The sequence below is a fragment of the Toxotes jaculatrix genome, chromosome 24 (assembly GCF_017976425.1).
Source record: "Toxotes jaculatrix isolate fToxJac2 chromosome 24, fToxJac2.pri, whole genome shotgun sequence".
In the NCBI taxonomy this organism is placed as follows: domain Eukaryota; kingdom Metazoa; phylum Chordata; class Actinopteri; family Toxotidae; genus Toxotes; species Toxotes jaculatrix.
This window is the reverse complement of record NC_054417.1, coordinates 7,937,617-7,959,217: the sequence shown is the minus strand read 5'-3', so window position 1 is coordinate 7,959,217 and position 21,601 is coordinate 7,937,617. Positions and strand designations below refer to the sequence as shown.

The 21,601-nt window shown below is 41.5% G+C and overlaps 2 protein-coding genes across 3 annotated transcripts in view; one reads left to right on the top strand and one right to left on the bottom strand.

The window, feature by feature from the left end:
- Positions 1-10,819, top strand: part of LOC121178066 (activin receptor type-2A) — a 38,720-nt gene extending 27,901 nt beyond the window's left edge. Inside the window, exons 5-11 of the mRNA XM_041032570.1 lie at positions 4,404-4,547; positions 4,757-4,900; positions 8,174-8,319; positions 8,441-8,555; positions 9,331-9,469; positions 9,575-9,705; positions 10,067-10,819. Of these exons, the coding sequence (XP_040888504.1) occupies positions 4,404-4,547; positions 4,757-4,900; positions 8,174-8,319; positions 8,441-8,555; positions 9,331-9,469; positions 9,575-9,705; positions 10,067-10,261 (1,014 nt within the window). The 3' untranslated portion in view covers positions 10,262-10,819. The remainder of the gene's footprint in view (positions 1-4,403; positions 4,548-4,756; positions 4,901-8,173; positions 8,320-8,440; positions 8,556-9,330; positions 9,470-9,574; positions 9,706-10,066) is intronic.
- Positions 10,820-17,607: 6,788 nt separating this feature from the next.
- orc4 (origin recognition complex, subunit 4) overlaps positions 17,608-21,601 on the bottom strand; it is an 8,746-nt gene continuing 4,752 nt past the window's right edge. For both annotated transcript variants that reach the window (XM_041032689.1, XM_041032690.1), the window contains exons 4-16: positions 21,000-21,068; positions 20,793-20,869; positions 20,176-20,266; positions 19,951-20,026; positions 19,735-19,820; positions 19,606-19,654; positions 19,303-19,454; positions 19,043-19,216; positions 18,866-18,952; positions 18,673-18,781; positions 18,487-18,582; positions 18,323-18,390; positions 17,608-18,055 (exon numbers count right to left, since the gene is read on the bottom strand). In XM_041032689.1, coding sequence (XP_040888623.1) covers positions 17,873-18,055; positions 18,323-18,390; positions 18,487-18,582; positions 18,673-18,781; positions 18,866-18,952; positions 19,043-19,216; positions 19,303-19,454; positions 19,606-19,654; positions 19,735-19,820; positions 19,951-20,026; positions 20,176-20,266; positions 20,793-20,869; positions 21,000-21,056 — 1,305 coding nt within the window. In that variant the 5' untranslated portion in view covers positions 21,057-21,068 and the 3' untranslated portion in view covers positions 17,608-17,872. The remainder of the gene's footprint in view (positions 18,056-18,322; positions 18,391-18,486; positions 18,583-18,672; positions 18,782-18,865; positions 18,953-19,042; positions 19,217-19,302; positions 19,455-19,605; positions 19,655-19,734; positions 19,821-19,950; positions 20,027-20,175; positions 20,267-20,792; positions 20,870-20,999; positions 21,069-21,601) is intronic.

Sequence of the window (21,601 nt, the reverse complement as noted above, 5' to 3'; positions counted from 1 at the left end):
TTTTTTTCCCATGCACATCATGATCAGAGTCAGTATCACATATTTCACCAAACTCAGTAGACGCACAGGAATTTGTCTTGGTGAGATTTTGCAGACACACTGATGACTTTCATTGTAACACGACGCAGTGGAGACAGAACAGGAAAAGATAACACATTGCAGCCATTAGTCATATCTTAACCACATCGTTCCCGGAATCAGAGTGATTTTAATCACTGAGGCAAATACAGAAACTTGACTTGAACCTTTCCGTTATTTCCTGGCTCAAACTGGATATAAATCACTTTTATCACTAGTAAAAACAAAAAACTTTTCCTTCCAACTTTCACAGTAAAATGATCCTTAGATGATACATTTCTGATCACAGACAGGAGGGTCTGGGTTTGAGTTTGGGCCTTCATGTTTGAAGTTTGCATGTTCTCCTCATGCCCCATAATATTCCACCCACAGTCTAAAGATTAATTGGCAACTCTAAATTGCCCATGGGTGTGAATGTGGGCGTGAACATTTGTTCGTCTCTGTATCAGCCCTGTGATGGAGTGGTGACCTGTCTGGGGTGTGCCCAGTCTCTGGCTGCCCCCCCCCCCCCCCCCCAAGAATCATCATCAGAATAGAGGAATTTGTATAGAAATGCAGACAAATTAATAAACTGATACATAACGCTGCTGGCGTTGGTGGATAAGACAGAATAATTGGATAATACCCTCATTTTCTCAACAAATCATGATCAGAATAATAATCGCCTCGGACAACAAACTCAGTAAATGTACTCAAATTGTTTTTGGTCACATTTCTGGGACAGTAATGGAACACAGGGAGTCCCCCATTGCCATGGATAAGTACTCACATTCACAGACTGCATATTTCATAACATTCTGGTCATTCTTGTATTTCCTTGTCATTCAACTGCCCTTTATGTCTGTTGTCGGGTCACAGTTTATTGTTGTGCACTCCTTTGTATTTGTTACTTATAGTGTTGGTAATCAGGAATTTTAAGCATGTTGCACTGTCACGCTTGTGGAACAAAGACCCAAAATGTGCAAATTCTCATCTCACCTTCCCTGGATGTGACTATTTTGGGAACACGGAGAAACACGTGAAGAAGAGAGAGAGAGGGAGAGAGCAAGAGAAAAGGCTTGTTTCCTAAATGTGTGGAGCAGTGTTTGGATAAATAGTTTGGCAAACTCAAATGTTTTCCTTCATATTTCTAGCTGTTCTAGTTCTTTGCTGTCTGAATGGTTAACTACCAAAATGACAGCTGAAATATGAAGAAGATATCAGGCGAGAGAAAACAAGAAAAATCTATTTTAAAATGCCAGCTAAGGTTAGTAAGTAATTAAACTTGACCTCCTCTCTGCTCTTCGTTCAAAATCCCCCATTGCATATTCTCATATACATAAAACCGCATTGAAAACAGATGTAGTGAAACATTGCTGTGAAACTATGCTATAAATTCATTATTTCCGTTAGCACAATGTGTTCCTGAAGATGTTTTTCAAGGTGCCAACTTGGGACCGTTTGGGCTGCTCTGTAATCCAACCTCAGCACCATCGTGGGTAATTTTCCCCATCATTTGGCTGGCATTTGGTGTGAAAGCAGAGCGTCGAGACAGCAGGTCTGCCTCGCAGCTCTCTGTTAGAGGGAAAAGGCTCTAAGTAAACACACCAGTTCCCACTCGAAGTCTCCATTCCCCCCTTCCGCTGTCCAAATGGACGGCCTGCTCCGTATTTACACCCAAAAAACAAATACTTTTTCCTTTATTTATACAAAGATAAGATTTCAGTTTTATTACAATAATGTGTACTACTACAGTCTCAATAACAGATCAGACTAGATAAAATCCAGTACAAGGACACTAATATTATGCAGAATGCTGAATTATTTAAATGAACTGTGTCATGAGAGCAATCCACAAAAGTTTGTTTTATATTCTCCTGTTTTTATATCAAAATCCTTATTTTTTGTCCTTCTTAAATAAGAATTTATGACTTATCAAACTTATAGATTTTTTTTCCTTAAATAACAAGAATAATACTTTTTTAAAAAGTGTATCCAAGACACTTCTCTTTTCAGTATTATCTTCTTTATATGTGCACTGAAGGCCAGCGTTCAAGACCAGGTATAAAATTTCCACTTGATAAAAATCAAACCCATAAATGCTACTAAATGATATACAGTTTGCCTCTGTGGCTCCAATAATCTTGTCAGGACAGGCAGTAAAAGCTGAAGCCACTTCTCCCTCTCTTTTTTTTTTTTTTTTTTTTACTGCTCCTGCAGTTAAATGCTTTTCCACTTTTCCTGGTAGCACCGCTTCAGCTCATTTCTCACAGTGCGAACACCTGGATATGACCAGTGTTTGTCTTAAAGAAAGGCTGAGTGCCCGAAACAGTAAATTAAAGCAGAGGTAATCTCTGTGTGCTGAAATGCACCTTTAAGTCCCCAAACCACCAAAGAGAGCTCATTGGTGTGAGTGTTGTTTCCATTCATTAAATGATCTCTGTCACTTATATCAGAAGCAAAGCTTGTAACTGAAAAGGAGGCATTTTATGGGAAGTGAGAAAAGCACGCTCGGATTGACAAGCGTGCACTTTTGATATATTATCTCTGTGTTTGAGTGGATCCTGTGGGCCTCAGGGTCTTGAAACTTGCTCCGGCTTATCAAGCACCTTGTAAGCCTTCAGTTCAAGTAAAAACATGAACATCGCTTGCGTTGGAGGGAGAAAGCTTTTCTCCCCCCCCCCCCCTTTTAAACTGACAACAGTGATACAGAGGCACGGAAGTAAAGTCGAGATTTTACAGCAGCATATCTGGTTTCATCAAGGCCATCAGTCATGTGCTAGTCTTTCTCCTCCACATTTTATCCTTTGGAAATGTGACTCCCTCACTGCGAAGTCACATGTGAAAGTGATCAGCTTAATCCCGATCACCAGCTGTGTTTAACATACTTTAAGTTTGGAACACTTGGCCTCCTTGCTTTAACTTCTGTGTGTGTGGGATTAGCATGACACACTGCGCACGCATCGGGTTTGACCTACCAGGGTCAGACACGATGGCTCCTGAGTGTTTTTAGTTAACCATTTGTTCGTTTTAATCAGTGATTCAGCTTGCCCTCTTTCATATTCATTCATGCTGAAGCCTGCTTTGCCCCTCATGTAGTCATGGTTTTGAATCTATCCCCATTGATGTTACTTTACAGACAAACACACAGCAGCACAGAGCGACAGAGATTCCCCCTGCACACACCCAGCACCCACAAACAAACTCACATCCACCCACTACATAAAGACACAGACACCAACCATTGTGAATACAGAAGGGGTGGTGCCTACAAGAAAGCTGCCATTATTATGCACAGTAGTTCATCTTTACTTTACACAGTTCTCAATCAGTTCCACAAAGAACATATTAATGTTTACATTTGACTTTATTTGACTAGTTTACCACACCCCAAAACAAAAAACAATAAACCAAACATAACCCAACTCCCTCCAGCCTCCCCCTCTCTCCTCAGTCCATTTGGTTTGCCCCAGCGAGGCTGATTGAACACACCAGGCCCTCATCAACCAATCAGCTCAGTGAGAGAGAGAGAGACCAGTAACAAACTAAAAAGCATATCAAACAAAAACATGATGAAAATATGAAAATAGGTCCAACTAATGCATAAATCAACTACACAGGATCCATTTCTAGTTGATCAACACATTCCAAAGAACAACTGAACAAATAACTGGAGTTAATCATTGGGGTCTGAGTCCTCGTATGTATCTGGGAATGTGTGTAGGAACTGTACACCTGTTCAGTGAGGGGCTGCCTGCAGGCTCACTGGACTCAAACTGGCAACCTTCCAGTTACAATCCCGCTTCTGTAAGCTCAAGCAAATGTAACCCTGAGGGGTTTAATTGAATTTAAAATGAATGAATCCAAGCCGTGCTTGGTATGCTGCGTCCTCACTGCCAAAAAAACTTCACTGTAATAATGATACTAAACTCAAACACACAGCACTTCCTAAGCTTGACTTTTGAAAGTGCTTTAACAGTCAAATGAAGCAAACAACAAACCCATAAAATAAATAAACCAAGTTTGGAAAAAAGAAAACAATAAGGCACCACAGCGTAAAAAATAAGGGCTAAAAACAGTATGTTGGCAAAACATAATTGGAGAGCATCATCACATAAAAGCGAGTCTATAAATGTAAGTTGTAATATGTGATTTAAGATGTGAAGATGATATTGATTCTGTTGGGCTGAGCTCCTCAGGCACGTTGTCACTGAGCCAAAAGCACGGTCACCTTCAGTGTAAGCCAATGCTATTTTAATGCTCTGCAAAAAAAAAGAAAAGAAAAGAATAAAGAATAACACTGTCCTCTGTCTTTTTTTTTTTTCTTGTCCACCCTCTCTCTGCAGGATCCTGGGCCCTCACCCCCGTCCCCTGTTTTGGGACACAAACCGCTGCAGCTGATCGAGGTGAAGGCCAGGGGGCGCTTCGGATGCGTGTGGAAGGCCCAGCTACTGAACGAATATGTGGCTGTTAAGATCTTTCCTATTCAGGTAGAAAACATAAAGAAAGGTTTGAGTTTGCTGATTGAATTACTGTATTTTTTTCCAGCCGGTGATGAGTTTGTGTTACAATTAATTATTCTTAACACTACTTGTCATCTACCATACTTTTCTTACACAAGCTATATTTGTTACTGTTGTTAATCTGGCGACTCGAGAAAAGAAATAACATCTGTATCTGTCTCTCTGCTCCTGTGTAGGACAAACTGTCTTGGCAGAACGAGTATGAGATCTACAGCGTGAGCGGCATGAAGCACGACAACATCCTCCACTTTATTGGCGTGGAGAAGAGGAATAACAACCTGGACCTGGAGCTGTGGCTCATCACCGCCTACCACGACAAGGTACGCTGTCAGGGATGGAGATATACCACCAGCAAACAGCTAATTTTATTGAATTTTCTGATATAGTTTATTCTGAAAGTAATATATTCCTTAACTAAATTAATAACTGTATTTGCCAATTTTACATTGGTGGATGTAGCTGCCTATCAGGCTAAAGCAACAGCTAATATGGTAAAGGCTTCTCTCACACTGACTGTGAGTGTTGTAGGCTTTAGATTCTTTAGATTTTCCAATAAACTCTTCCTAAATAGTACATGCAAGTAAAGTTAATAAAATAGTGGTTAAAGAAAAAAGTCCTGATGCAACTGACAGAGACATTAGACAGGGAAAGTATCACTGTAACAACAGTGCAGAGGGGTAATAATTAAATCTAATGTTTAACCAAAACATGGACCAAATTAGTACAAGTTTCCACAGATGAACAGTAGGTTATTTGCAAGATCCAGACACATTCACATAGTAAGAAGAAACTGGCACAGGTCCGACAGAAAACATAAAAAATAAAAAATAAAAAGGCCTGACTTGGTTCAAAAATATCTTAGCGGAGAAATCTGATTACGGAGCAGCTGCATGTAAAGGCGTATTTTGCTGTAACTGTTTACTACAGCAAATGTAAACAAATTCTCTGATTTCCCAGCAGATTTCTTCAACTAACCAGGTTGTTTGTGTCCGTATCACAGCATCGCTGCGTTTTTCCGTGTGTGCTCATGCAAACACAGTGATATACTGGTTGTAGTTTAGCGTCTCAGATCTATTGCACTCAGATCTAAAAACCTTCCAGATCAGGCAGCTAACAAAGTTGTAAAAAAAAAAAAAAACACATGCATGAAACCCTCACATTGTATTGATTCTCTATGGTGCCTTAAGAGCTAATCCACAATTACAATATACTTCATGCTTGGATTTTTTCCCCCCTTTTTTTACATCTTGTTTACCCAGAGAAGGTAGACTTGAGCTTTGTTAGCCATGTCGTGCTTCACGCACCCACTCAACCACAGTCTTTGTTGCATTCGGGGCTTTAAGTGCCTCTGTGTTTTGGGGGTCATTACAGACGAAGTGGAGAGCGATTCTTGTACGCTTCACTTGCTCGAATTTCCCAGCCTGGCCCGAGAATTTGAATGTGCGTGCCTCAGAAACCTTCCCTCTGTGAATAAAGGTTGAAAAATTAAAGGTAGTGGGCGTGGCGGGGAAGCTTTAACCCAGCAATACAACTCTTACATTAAGCCACTTAACCCTGGAGTGGGTCTAAAAGTGCTACTCTGATTTGTAGAAGCTCTCCAAGTGCAAGCAACACTGAAGAAAATTGATTTAAAGGAGTTTGAAGAAATGTCATACTACCGAGAAGTTATCAGAAACATGTAATTATTTTGTAAGTCTTCAGAGGATTCATAACTTAAACTTTGACCTACAAAGAGCTTTTTCTTCCTGCGCAGGTGTCAGAATGGGTGACACCTCGGTCTGCACTGAGCCTTAGCTTGTGTAACACAGCTGGAACAGTGATTGCAGAGTTGAGCTTGACAGCTGATTTATGTTTCGACGTTTGATGCATTGAAGCAGCCCCGTGTGCTAGGACTCAAAGTATCTGTAGCATGCAGTGGCTCGTCTCAAAGGATACAAGCCCCTTCCAAAAGTCCCTGTATTTGAATCTTCTCATATTTTTGCACAGTACGTAGATATTAATAGCTGCCAGCGAGTGTCTTTCAAAGGGATGTGGCCTGATTTGCTTCTTGCATTTTCATAATTGAAAAGAAATAAACACTGCACTGAAAATACTAAATGCACAATGCAGGTATGAACACACACTGGCATATTTCTCCAAAAACAGGACAAGTGATCAGACTGAATGTTCTTTTCTACATCTGTTGGAGCTGCCTGCCCTCTGGTGGTCACTCAGTTAAACTACATCTGTGTGGGCACTTGCCAGAAGTGACCTTGTATCGTAATGACATACATTATGTAAGAACAAAGATGGTGTATAAAGGATAAGGAAGTAAACAGATGCAGCTTGAACACTGAGGTTGAAGTATTGGCCTTGTATTTCTTCCTGGAAGCAAATCTCTGATTATATTTCTGTTTTTCTCCACTGCAATATTTAACATAAATACATGTTTCCAGATGTGACCAGTATCTGAAGAGGCTCAGCAGCCACGCATACAAAGATGTACATTATCTCTGCAAAGGAAAATACTACAAAAGCGAATCAGAAATTTAAGCAAGTCTTGGCTGATAAAGAGTTTGTGTGCTCAGCAAACCTTTTCTTGTTAAACAGAGATTAAGGAACCGTGATCAAACACCACAACAATGAGTAGCTAAATGAACAGCATTTATCAAAGCTCGATTATTCACCATGAACAGTAAACGTGCCGGAGGTTGGCTCGGTGACAGAGGTGACGAAAAGGACTTCACTGTGGTTTTAAGGGGGCACCGAGTAGGTGGTAAATTTCATTTTGATCACCCTGAGCTGGAATTTAAAGCTCCGGAGGGCGAATCTGAATTCCTTCTCTTTTATAATCATCCCTAAATTCTCTATATTGCTCTGCACAATCAAGCCAAACTTCACAGAGCTGTTCCTGTGGAAGCCGTTGAACAGAAATTCTTTTACTGCTGCGTCCCTTGTGAAGTACAATACTACCCACAAGCTTTAGATGAATTTCCACCCATTCAGGGGTATTGCTGTTACCATGGAAACGTAGCATGCTCCATAGAGGTGGGAATCATTACAAGTATAGACATCACTATACTATGATTTAGCACTGTTTTTGTTCTTATAGTATCCAGTATGCTTCGTGACATCACCCACATTTCTGGATGTGTTGATTCTGTAATTTCACCTTGAAAAACTATTAAATATTTAAATAACTGCAGGGACTCTTCTGTCTTGGCACCTTCGTTCATTCGTTTTATCCTTCGTCATCATAAAGTTTTGGAGGAAAGCGAAATGTATTACAAGTAAATGTTGAAGTTAATACTTTCTTTACGGCCTTCGGAGGGAAAGCTTTTTGAATCATTCGCTTCATTTGAAAAATAACGGTGCTGTAACAGTCGCAGAAAATTGAGCAATGGTTCATTTTAGCGGTTATGAATTTAACCTTTCATTTGGAAAAGGACGAATGTGTTATTGTTGTTCACTCGACAGTGATTCATATGATTTAGAAGGCAGATTTTTTCGAGTGGCGGTATGGATTTTCTGTTTATGCAGTTACTATTAACTGTCTGGCTGTACCAGCATTTCTACACACTGACCTTGTCTTTCCTCACTCTTTCCCTCTCCAGGGCTCTCTCACAGACTACCTGAAGGCCAACGTTGTGTCCTGGAACGAGCTCTGCCACATCGCCCAAACAGCTGCCCGTGGCCTGGCCTACCTCCATGAAGACATCCCGGGACACAAGGACGGACACAAGCCCTCCATTGCTCACAGGTATGCTGACAAAATATCTGTGAATGTATCAGCTTCTAACAAGATATTTGGATCACAGGAGTTTTACACTGGGTGATCTGTTCGACTGAAGCTGTTTTCCTTGTTTCTTTTTGCTTCTTAGGGACATTAAGAGTAAGAATGTGCTGTTGAAGAATAACCTGACAGCCTGCATTGCTGACTTTGGCCTTGCCCTGAAGTTCGAGGCTGGAAAATCAGCAGGAGACACGCACGGACAGGTACAGTTTACAGTTAAAGATTAAAATATTAACCACTCATCCACCTCTTCACTGTGTTTCCTGCATCTTTAGGTCAGCACTGGCTTCTCAAACCAACAAATAAAGTGGTAACTAAGCCACCATTATCTGACAGCGCCTCTTCTGTCCTCACTAAGCGTTGCCCCCATGAACGGAGCATGGCGGACCCTGCACCTGATGCAGGGTCAGCTAGACTGAAAACTTCTAATAAACAATGCAACTTACAGAGGATGCTATGTATAACCATGAAGCAGAGGATGGCTTTGGACTGTAGCCAGCACTGACATGTGGCAGGATCTGAACAGGAAGTGAAGCACCTCCTGTTCCCTGTAGCAAATAAAAAAGGAAGTTATACAGAACAATCAAAACGATGATAATGTGGCTAAAGCACAATTGCTTAGAGTTTTTACTTTCTAGTTTATGAAAGAGTTGGTTTCTGTATGACGCAGAGATGTTCCTTCAGGGTTCAGTCCCATGACTTTGCTTGAGTTTGAAGATTTGTAATGGTTTGAAAAAAAAAAAATGCTGAAATCGTGTCATTTGAACTGATTTGTTGTAACTGTTGTTGGTTTGATGTTGATCTGCCACCTCAGCAACAACAGCCCTCGATGATGAGCATCACATTCCGCCGTCTCAGCCCATCTGTGAGCTGTGTCATGGCTTTCTCCTTCCTCGCTGCTCATGCTTGATTTTCTATCCATGTTTCTGTCCTGGCGCTGACCTTTGACCTCTTGAACCATTCCCTTTGAACACGCAGGTGGGAACGAGGCGCTACATGGCTCCTGAAGTCCTGGAGGGAGCCATCAACTTCCAGCGTGACTCCTTCCTGCGTATCGACATGTACGCCTTCGGCCTCGTCCTCTGGGAGCTGGCGTCGCGATGCACAGCCGCCGACGGTGAGACTGAGACTGATGCGTCAATGAGTAAATGCTGCAGCCAGGTTGTTGTTGCCACTGTGCCATGTTATTCCAGATTCATTTCAACTTTGGTTCTGTGAACAGGCCCAGTGGATGAGTACATGCTCCCATTTGAGGAGGAGGTGGGTCAGCATCCATCTCTGGAGGACATGCAGGAGGTTGTCGTGCATAAGAAACTGCGGCCCTGCCTGCGAGACTGCTGGCAGAAACACACGGTGAGCAATGAGAAGTTGTTAAGTCTGAATAGTCACAGGTTTGATTCACAGAAGAACTTGTACCACATTTGGTGCCAAAATATACTCAGTAAAGACACTGGGATTATCAAAATACAGGAGAAAACCTAACAACAAAACCAACACAGTATTTAAAGTTGTTAACGACATTGCTTCAGTAGTCAGATTTTCTTAGAATTATAAAGTCTGACAGAAACAAAACAGAAAGAGTGTCATTTTGCTTATTTGTTCTGAGTATCTCTAGAAAATATTGGACCCTTTAAAGCCCAGACCAAGCAAATAGAACCATAAACTCATCAGAGCAGCTCTGACAGGCCGTAACGCTGGTCCTCTCCCCCCTCAGGGTCTGGCCATGCTCTGCGAAACCATTGAGGACTGCTGGGACCACGAGGCCGAGGCTCGCCTGTCCGCCGGCTGCGTCGAGGAGCGCATCGGTCAAATGCAGCGCCAAGCCCCCATCATCGGCCCCGAGGAGATTGTCACCGTTGTCACCATGGTGACCAATGTGGACCTCCAGCCCAAGGAGTCCAGCTTATGATCGGCCAATCAGACGACACCGGATGAGCTTGCAGAAACACGGATCAACACGAGGGGATGAACAGCCGACCCTGGTTGGTTGGCGTAGTGGTTTTTTTTTTTCCTGTCTTTCTTTCTTTACATTTTCCGTTTTTGTTTTTTTTTTTCTTTCTGTTTGTTTTGTTCCTTTAAGTGCGGGCCGCTACTCACGTTCAGGAAACACCCTGCGCCCACCTCACCACATCAGTTTATATCCACCTCATTTTGATATGTGTGCCTAAGGATTTTAACATTTTAACGGTCGAAGCTCTCTCACCCCGAGCAAACAATTCAGGATATTTACGACGACAAATGACGTCACGGAGCGACAGTGCTGACATGCTGGGACGACGACACTCAACACTTTTATCATGTCTTGTTTTTATATACATACATACACATAGGAGGGCAACCTGTTCTGCTCGGTTTTCTACAGAGAGAGAAGATCTTGCAGAGGAATTTCACAGAACTCTCAGTGCATTTTAGTGTAAAAAAAAAAAGAAAAGAAAAAAGAAAAAAAACGAAAAAGAAGAAAAAAAGACAAGTACCCGGCTCTCAATACATTTGCTGTTTTCTTGTGTGTTTTTTTTCTCGTTTTTTTTTTTTTTTTTGAAGAAACGACTATCGTTCTGCCAATAAGCAACGGCTTCTGAATGTTTATAGTGTAATGCTGCTGTACATAGTGTATTATGGACCCAGACAACTTGGTAATCAAGCTTATTTTAAAGGGGTGAGGGGGAAGGGGGGAGGGGGGGGGGGGTCCATTTTCAAGCATTACGACGATAAAAAAAAAAACCATAAACCTCCTTCAACCAGGTATACCTCAGTTCAGATGGATACAGTCTAAATTAGTCCCTCTCCCTGTTCACAGTCATAGCTCACACTTTCCACAACCTTGGCTCTTCACGACATCCAAACAATCTGCTGTCAGCCATGACGCTCATGGGTAATGTAGTCAGTAAAGCCTCGACATACATGGCCATACACACCGTAAACACAAGTGTTGCACCCTTTTTCCTCCCCTTTCTCAGTCTCACGTTTTAGTTTTGCTCCACTTTGATGTTTGACTGAATAATAACTTTCTCCTTCTGTTAGTTTGTTTTTATTTTTATTTTTTAATTTTTTTTCTCTTTGAGATTTTGTTCTGATTTTGGAAAAGAAAAAAAAAACATCCCCCCCATGATGAAGTTGTCGTTTAAAGTGATTTTTTTTTTTTTTCCGTTTTTGGTTTGCCGTGTCAACTGTCAACGGAGTAATGATATCTATCGCTGACAAGCCTAATTTTGGCCGTGAGATCTGGATATATAAACTATATGTATTTATATCTGTCTGGATTAGCGCTGGGTACCAACTAATGATACTTTTGATATTTGGTATCAGTACCAAATCACAAGGTGTTAAAACGCTTCAGGACAGTCAGACTCCTGGAGCATAATCTTCTCGTTCTGTTCATTTTGTGAAATCAATTGTGTGTGGTCTGATTCTGTTTAGAAAAACAAAACAAAACAAAAAAAAGATTAACAAAATAAATCATCCAACACGTTTAATTTTGGAAAGGTATCAGATTTGAAGTGCAGTTTGGAGGAAGTTTCCGGGGGGGTACCCGGCCCTATTTTGGAATTGTACCTGTATTTAGCTGAGCCAGCTTGCTTTTGATTTGATTGCACACATCTTTTTTGGATTACTATCAAGAGTTTCTGCTCTCTTTTGATACACCTCAGGAATCTTTGCTACTCACCACCTCCTCTCATCCTCCGCCTCGTCTTCCTCCTCATCCTCACCTGTCTTGGACTGGAGTACTTCCTCTCTTACACTTTCTCTGTCACTTTCTTGCCTCGTCTCCACCTGTAAGGGTTTAGCCGTGTTGTCATTACTCAAAACCAGTGTCTCAGCCATCGTTAGGACATTAGGAGTCCAAATGTAATCTTAATGCTAATGAGACGGCACTCCTCTGATCTGTCTTTAGAACTTAGCTGAATCTCACCCATCCTTATATGGGTGTTTACTTAGTCCTAAGTCTGAAGAACAGTCCCTGTAGACCCAAACACCTGGTCCAGATTGAACTCTGAGACCTAGTTAGTTCACCAGTGTTTCCACTAGTTGTTTCCCCATATGTTCACCATCTCCATGTGTTCACCGTCTCCACAAGCAAGCCAAACAAGTTCCAACTCTGACTCTGATCAACTAGTTAACTCGTCTCTCTGCTGTTTTCAGTGTTAACACCGACCTTTTTTGAGATTTCAAATGCTTGTGTTGATGTTTTGAACGGGACAGACAGGTGGTGGACATCTGGGGTTGAGTTGTTTCCCTGAACTTTTTGAGAAACTGATCAGACTTTTGTAGTCCTGGACAACTCAATGTCTTTCTTTGGATTTTTGACACAACCTACTTTCACAGATTGAACAGTTTTCACAAAATATGTGTGATTGAAAAAAAAAAAAAAAGAAAGAAAAACATATTCTGCTCGTTAGGTGCAGTTTTATGTTCCTCATACAGGGCTGAAATCCTGCTGACACTAACCAAACAATTGCACGGCTAAAAAAAAAAAAAAGAAAAAGAAAAAAAAAGTTAGACGAGGAACCTCTCTCTCCCTCTCTCTTTCATCCTGGTGCCATTTCTACGTATCCATGTTAGTTACTCTTGTAGATGTCAGGCAAAACGGATGTATCTGTCATTGTTGTGAAGGTAGCAATGACATTTTTGAGTCTTTATTTCCTCTGAGGGACATTGAACACTGGTGCCGGCAGACCTGCAGTCTCTCCTCAAGCTTTGGGACGGTTTCACAGCACGCTGTTTAAAATCAAGCGGTGCAGTTGGAAATAGTTAAAACATGAAGAAACTTTGTACCGAACCATTTCACATTCTGAACAACACGTAATTATGCTCTCTTTATAGCACGCTGTGCATTTTAACACTGCACTACAGTGCTTGAGGAAATAAAGAGACAAGTAAATAAATAAATAAAACTGATTAATGATAATTTCTGGAGAGGGAAGTCAAATCAAATCCTCCCAAAAACTGAGCTATAACTGAGCTATGTTTGTTTTGAACGCTTACATACACGCCATCGATTCTGTGGTACATGCTGTATTTATGTCAGTTTTCTAACATCTTCCACCAAAAAAAAAAAAAAAAATAGGAACTAAAAGTATTCTCAGAGTTCAGAAACTCTTTAACTTCCTTGAGAGTGTATTTGCTTCCTGCTACACCTCCATTCAGTAAATCAGGAGCACAGGACAGACAAGTTTGCGATACTGTTTCAGCACATGATAAGACTATTGCAACAACACAGCAAACCTGCAGGAAGTTGAAGCCATCATCTTATTTACTTACTGTAGCACGAGTACGATATTTGCATCGATATCGCTTCCTTTTGCTGCTGCTGTTTTTAAATTAACTGCTATTCAAAAACAGCCGTCTAAGGTCCTTATGATGCTTGAACAGTCAGGGACGATCAGTACTGCAAACCCCACAGCCCTTCAATAAGTACTACCTCACTCACAGGGATTTCTTCGGGGTAGAAAGCATGGCAAATAAACCAAAATCGTAACCAGGTTCCTCCAGTAGAAAAGGGATTCAAATTCCCGAGCTCTTGAAGTGGGGTAAAGTTCCAGTTTCTCCTCATAAGTTTGAGATGACTGACAGAAGCAAATTAAGGCTAAAAAAAGAAGTTTCCTCATTTTTACTGTGACGTATTATCTCGTTCTGTGAAAGTCTGACATTACTGTACAAGGCTGAACAACAGCAGAAGGCTTCTTATTGGAAAGGAAACACATCCTTTGACGTCTCAACATGCTCTGACTGGCACAACTGTAAAGGAAAAACACCAGTATTACCCTTTTTTTTTTTTTCCCCTGTAAGTTTGTGCCCTCAAATGCAAAACGTACCAGTATTTTAGCAGCCAAGTGGATTTGAAAAACCGCCTCCAAATGTTGGTTGGTTACCTGCCAAAGTGGCTGGTAGAGTCCACAAACCTATCAGCCACAGCAAAAAAAAAAAAAAGTAAAAAAAGAAACCACACATGCCGGTGTTTGGCTGGCGGTCACATCCCAGTACTGTAGGTCGATGGTGGAAGATGTTGCGTTTGACAGCTTGAGTTTAAACTGCGCCTGAGAAACCGACCCAAACCGACAAATACCATTCAGGGATTCAGTACTATGCTTTTCTAAGTTCTAGCGAGTTATATGCAACCAGTGCCGCAAACTACCCTACACTTCTGTAGGATCAGCTGCAGGAGTGACTTTCAATACACACACACACACACAAATAACTTGTAGCATTTTAATTTTTTTTTTTAAATCCGTGACCTTGCATATTGATATGTTGTATTTATTTTTTAATTTACAGGCCTGAGGTTTTGGGGATCAGAGCTCAGGTGCAACTCAGAATAAAGTTGTAAGAGTTGGCACGATTTATGGTTGTTGTCGGGGGGGGGGGGGGGGGGGGGGGGGCGGGGGTAGGTGGGAGGGAGGGGGGGTGGGTTGGGGTTGGGGGTGGGTGTTTGGTTGTAATTCAGGAAATACTTTCATTAATTCAAAAAGAAAAGATATAAACTGTAATGTGCTTCTTTCTATTCAGTCTATGGACAAACGACCGAGAATGAATGTTCTTCAGACTCCTGGATTCCAGTATTGTGTGTACTTTGATGGATTGAGCCCGGCCCTGTGTAACTTTAGAGGGCTTTGCGTTTGGCTGGTTTCGTGTGATTGTGCCCTGTCGCCGTAGAAACTAGTAAAACCAACTCACTCGGAGATCCATTCATACACCTCGTGTTTACCTGCTTTAAGGGCAATGAACCAGCAGGATCGAACCTTTATTGTTAACAAAAAAAACAAACAAAAAAAAATTACAACCTCTGCTGCTGTCCTTCCCATTGCTGTGGCCCTTCTTTGAATCTCGATGCAGCAGCTAAATTTCCACAGTGACCCTCTTCCTATGCTCCTCAGCCTTAAAAGAAAATTTAAGTCTATTTAAAATAAATTGCTGGCTGTTTATCTTCATCTGAACCTGCATCCCAACCAATCGAAGAACCTCATCAAAGAGCTTCATCTCTTTGGTTCCCTCAGGACTTGACTTTCTTAGCAAACCGGTTCTGACTCAACCAAATGTTAAATCTGAACAGTGTCATTTGAAGGCGTATGAATGGGTTCCTCCAGCGTGCAGGCTTTACGTTTTTCTATCTCGACTTCCTCCAGCCCAGCACCTCACATTTCTGTGCATATAAACTACCAGTGAAACATTTGTGTCTTGTTGCCCCCACTATTTTAAGCAGTCTAGGATCTGTACAGACATGAGAACATAAATACCTGTATCAACTATATACTCTGAGCTGAATCTTTATAAGTGCGTGTTGAACTTCAGCGTTTCCTCTACATTCATATATTACTTTTCTTGTGTTTTGACTCAGCAGCGAGGGGTGGGGGTGGACGTGGGGGGCGAGGGGGGGGGGGGGGGGGTTTGGCCTGGCTGCATAAAAACTGTCCATCGCTATGCGAAAAAATAACTTTCAGTTGAGCTTTGTGTAAGCTAAAAGCTAGAGGCTCGTTGGTGTAATTAAGGAAGGCAAGAAAGCACTTAAGGGTTCATCAGCAGAAGACATTTAATGAACGGCAAATGCTCAGCCCAGGGCGTTCCTCCAGGAACCTGATAGTGTCCCCTAATGGTTGCATTTTGAAGAACCCCTTAAGCTCTTAAAGAGCAGTTGCAATACTCCATATGTGATAATACAATCATCCACTACAGGTATTTCATTCCAGCATCTTAATCTCCTGCTTTTTCCCACTGTTGGTAAGAATTTTAGAGGAAACATTGAACTCCACTGACCTCGCTGCCGAGACTGTCTTGGCAGCAAGATAAGTCTGGTTGCAAGGCCTGAAATTTCTACAAAAAAAAAAAAAACAGGAAAAAAAAACAAAAAACAGAAACACTACAAGCATTTTTGACCCCACATTTCTCAAGGCTCTGGAGTTGCAGCGCTGATCCAGGATCTGCCAACGCAGCCTCTCATGATAATGATGCTCACAGGGTTTCTGGTTTTCAAGGCTGGAAGAAACTGATAAATCTGATTTTTTTTTTTTTTTTTTTTTTTTTGGTGGGTTGTGTTTAAAACAAAAGTGTCTGTTTCTTTACTCCTGATACATGTGACTGTACCTTTTATGTTACTGGCAAAAATGTGAAGATAGGACAAGAAACTGAGGCCTGGAATTTAAAACTGGAAAATGAGAGGGAAGTCCAAGAAAAGAAATCCTACTGAGTGAGTTTTTACCAGCTCCAGGGTCCTCACCCTGACCTCTGACCTTTGACCTCCCAGTGAAGGGACAAGGGGGGCTTAGAGAAAAGAGAATTCCCTTTGTAAAGTATTATAGCAGAAGAAAACTTTCAGAAACCCTGGACACATTATCAGAGAGGAGACAAAACTGATCCCCGATCAGCGTTGTGACTCACGGCTAATGTTAGCCAGCCATGGTTTTTATCAGCTGAAGAGATCCACGTGATGTAAATAAATGTGTTTTTAGATTGTGAATGTTGACGTTTTCCTTTTGTTCACTGACTGAATGACATGCTCTGACTGTGTTTCTTATTTATTTGCCAGCTGCATTTAAATGTTAGAAGCCTTTAATTTGACAGGTTGGTCATGTTGTTATAATTTGGTTGGAATTTTCCTGAAAGGCTTTTGTAAATTGGAATTAATTTAGGGAAAATTTAGGGAAACTATTATACATATATGTTGAATAGTTTCCTAGTAAGTACTTACAAGATCAAGTCCACCTGAGGTCAGAAGAGATTTGACCTTTACCACTGAAGTGCACCAAAACAAATTATAACAGTAATTCTAAAGAATTAACTTTAAGAAGTTCATTTAAAAAAATAGCAGAACTAAAGAGTGTGAAACATGGCAGCAAACTGAAGCCTGTTTCACCTTACAGTCCTATAAATGGCCAGGTGCACTCTGTGTTATTAATAGACCTGTTTACTGTATATATGTACAGTATGTTCAGTGTTTTCATTGGTGGAAGAGAAAAAAAAATGTATGATTTAATCTGTTCTTTTTAAAGGCCTACCCCATCATATGTCCTGTGATCATGAATGAATACTTCTGCAGGATAACAAACTTTTTAGAGCTGCAAATCACAACTGCTGTCTTTTATCTAATGAGGGTCTTTGTATCCTTGATCAGACTAGTGTTTGCTGCAGAAATACACCACTAGATGGCAGCATTCAGCAGGTGAAGTGTGACACAGGCCTGGTACCTGTCTGTCCACACTCCAGCACTTTCCAGTGTTTTTGAAGGGGAAGTCTGAGAGGACATTTAGGCAAGAAGATTTTCGATCACTTATTTCGATCATTTATTTCACAAACAGTACAAATACTTGAAGCCAAATTCTTGTAAATTTAATCACCAAATTATGATTTTTTTCCATTTCAAACTTAAGTACAACATGTGAATCTGTCCTGCTTTGACAGTCAGGATTTTGCTGATAAACAGACAATTCATTTAGAAAAAAATATGTTAATCCTGGTTGCAAGCAGCCAGGTATAATTTTACATTTTCTCTCACACAACGACCACATAAAGTCCAAATGCACGTGGAGTCCTAGCCGAATGCCGACATCCCCCACTGCTTGACTTCAGTGGGGCACTGTGGATACTTCTGCAGGGCCTCCATGATCTGACTGTGGTCCAGCATGAGTCTCATCAGCTGGTACTCACTCTGAGTTTTGGCCGAGGAGCCGTCGACCGGTCGGATCAGCTCCAGCTGCTGCAGGTGCTCGAAGGCCTGAGGGTGATCACAGGCAGGAGGAGTGAGTGAAGGAGTTGCTTGGGAAAGTGTTGGTGTCAGTAAACGTCTTTGAATTTGGCCATTTTCATATCAAATATATCAACATTGACAATGTTTCTTCCTATCAGAGCTGGGGAGCTTCTGAAACAGTATATTAAATATTACTAGACTCTTAAAACCTCAAATTATAAAGTAGATTTGGTGTCAGTGACTGTAAGTCTCTTTAAATGAAGAAAAGATTTGAGATAAAGGCTTTATACACACCTTCATGATGACAGGCTGCTCGAAGTTGTACATGGAGTTTGACTTCCTCTGCAGGAACTTCTTAAACTCTGAATGATAGAACACATGAGAAAAAACTCATAATCTTCACTTTTCCTGCCGTGTTTTATGACAAACCAAAAACTAGGTGAAGCGCCCGGTCGTACCGTTGTGAACCATCTGGAGATTAAACGGCTCTCCGTCGTAGACGTCGTTGAGGTGTTTCATGGCGATGATCAGGCACAGCTCCAAGATGGACAGACCTGAAAACAGAAAGAGAAACAAGAATATAAGTGATGTAAACTTTCTGGATTGTGTCTCTAAAGAGATTTCTCTTTTCACGTTGAGTTTACCATGGAGCATGTTCGCCTTGGCGTCGGCAAAACACAGCCTGCTGGCCTCCAGCAGGTCGGCAGGTTTGATGGCAGGTTTGGCTACAGAGACACGACTCAGGCACAGCATCTTAAATAAAAGTTAATACAGCTAAAATGTAACAATGAACAACAAATGGCAGGTGATATTTTACAACATGTGTGTTGCTCTCACCAGCAGCATGTGAAGTGAGCGGACATCTTTGCTGGAGTTGAAGTGTCTCTGTAAAACCTCCTCGACTGATTTGTCTTTACACAAAGTCTGGAGAAACAAAAAGAAGAAGAGAATATTTTGTTTGAAAGTTTGATTCTGCGATGTTTAAACTGAGCTGAGATCAGCTCCTCGGTTCACCTTGATACTATCGTTCCAGTCCTGAGCGAACTTGGTGTCAGGGAAATCGTCAGGCAGGCTGAGCTGGGACTGGACCCGCTCCAGGTACTGAGCGAACGTCAGGCTGCTCAGCAGGTGGATCTGACGGTGGGAAAACCTCGACTTTACCCGCTTCTCCAGCAGCTCCAGAACATCCTGAATGAAAGTGAGCCATAAGAAATTATTTAGATATTTTTTTTTTTTGAGTTGATGGAAAATGAAAAGCAGATTCTGAGGCCCACCAGTCTGCAGGTGATGCCGACCACAGCGATGGGCGCCTGGGCAGACTGGGAGACGTCGAACAGGTTGTAGAGCAGAGTCTGGTTCTTATGGTGGGCAAACAGGTCAAACTCATCCAGGATGAACAGCACCGGCTGGCTGCTGCTGCGATCACCTGAACGGGACCAAAAAAATAAAAAAACACCATCTGTCACACTCTGATATCAAACTCTACTTTTATTGTCTTTGATGCTGCTGAATTTGGCTAATTTACTCAACAATGCAAAGATCAGAGCTAAATTTCCTAAATTGCAGCATTTTCTCACCTTTCTTCAGTGCCTCCAGCAGGAATGCAAGGTTTTCTGCAAAACTGCCCTGAAATTACACAGAAACCAGTTTTTATGACAAATTTACTATATTATTACAGACAAACTGCCGATAAAACTCTTACTTACAAACACTTTGTCACCGACAACGTTTTCTAGGTGGAGCTGCCGTGTGATTTCTTTTAGTGCTATTTTGTCGTCAGTCTGCAGGAGACCTACAGCAAACAGGCAAGAAATGTAAATAAATAAATCATTTTAGTAGCTTAAATGGAAATATGGAAGTTTATTTCTGATTCCTGCATGAACTCTTCTTGTGTGGGCACGGTGAGGAGCCAGAGTCTGTACCGTTGAGATGAACCTGCAGCAGGTTTTTCTGTGCTTCTTTTTCCTCCAGCAGGTCTCTCAACACACACCTGAGCAGCTGCAGACGCAAAAACACAAACGCAGACCAAACAACCATCAGACGTTACAAACCTCCCAGGATTTAAACGCGCTTCCACACAATTCATCATCTTTTCAACCGTTTTTTTTTACCCAGAGGCCCATTTCAAGCTGGCTGCGGAGGCTCACCATTGTTTTTCCCACTCCTCTGGGACCGACGATTAGCACTGAGTTACTCTCCCCGTGGATGGCCGTCCGCTTCAGCAGCTCCAGGAGGTGTCTGAAAAGACACAGTTTTTGACTACAATACCCACAATGCTCCTCCAGGTGCAAAATATAAAATTAATCAGAGTATTAAGCTCAGTTTGACAACACTGTCTCTTTTTCTGAAGAGTAAATAAACTGGCTGCATTATTTAATGAGTACAAATGATAGAATCCCCGGTGTTGGAGGTGGACTTCATTACCTGAAAAACACCTGGGATGCTTGTGTTGTATCTAAGTCGGCTGGGAGCTTTTCCAACCTCCAAACTGGGACAGCGCTGTCAGCCAGGTAAGACTGAACTGGGTCACTGAAACTCACACTGAGCTCCACAGTGTCTCTTTAATATAGATGACAGTCCTACTACAGCTTCTATGAACCTTATGTGAATCTTCTCTTCATCTTGCCTCTTTTAACTACACCACAGCCTTTTCTGCTCAAACTTTTCCTTCCTCATTCTTCCTGTGTTGAATAACACACTTAAATTTTTAGAGGCAACATTCAGGTTTCAGATTGTCTCACCAGCATCGATGAAATAAACCTACTTGTGCTGAGCTTCTATTCCCTCCGGCTTGTCAGGAAGCTGCTGATGGCAAAGACGCTCCCTTAAAATCGTCTGCACCTGTAAATGAAGGTGTATAAAGACCTTACAGTTACACATCATGAAATTATTAGTATATTGTGTTGTCATCCAGTAGCTTTTCAGTGTGTAAATAATTGTCAACAGAGGATAAACAGTGGTTCCTACACACCTGTGTGATGCATTCTCCTACAGGTAGATGAGCATCCTTCACCTTCCTTTTACTCATGATGGTGTGACTCTAAACAGCAAAACATGTTGTTCATTGGTTAAAATGCATGACCATAATCTTAGTGGTTCCCACAATGTGCTACAGGGTCTTGAAAAATGTCCAGAGAAAATGGTAACTACTTTAATGCGGCTTTTATTCTGCACAGCAGCAGCAAAATATGACGAAAAACAAATTTCCGCCCAACTCCGGTTCAGTATTCGTCAAAACAACACATGATCTCGCTTTTTACGTGTGTGCATTTACGCTGTGACATTAATTCAGGGTTGTCATTTATTGGTACAAACTACCATTCAATTCGGCATATGGCTAATGCATCAAGAAACATTTATGTGCATGCAATTTCCACTTTAATAACTGTCAAAGACGGCCCCGTAGATCTGTTTATAAAACAGCTGGAATCTATACAATATAATACAATCCCTGACGTTTTAGCGGATGGTATGTATGCCGAATTATAAGGTGATTCGTAATCATTCGGGGACGGTCACAGGTTATATTCAAGACTGTATTAATATTTGCCAGCGAGCAAGGACGCAATAATC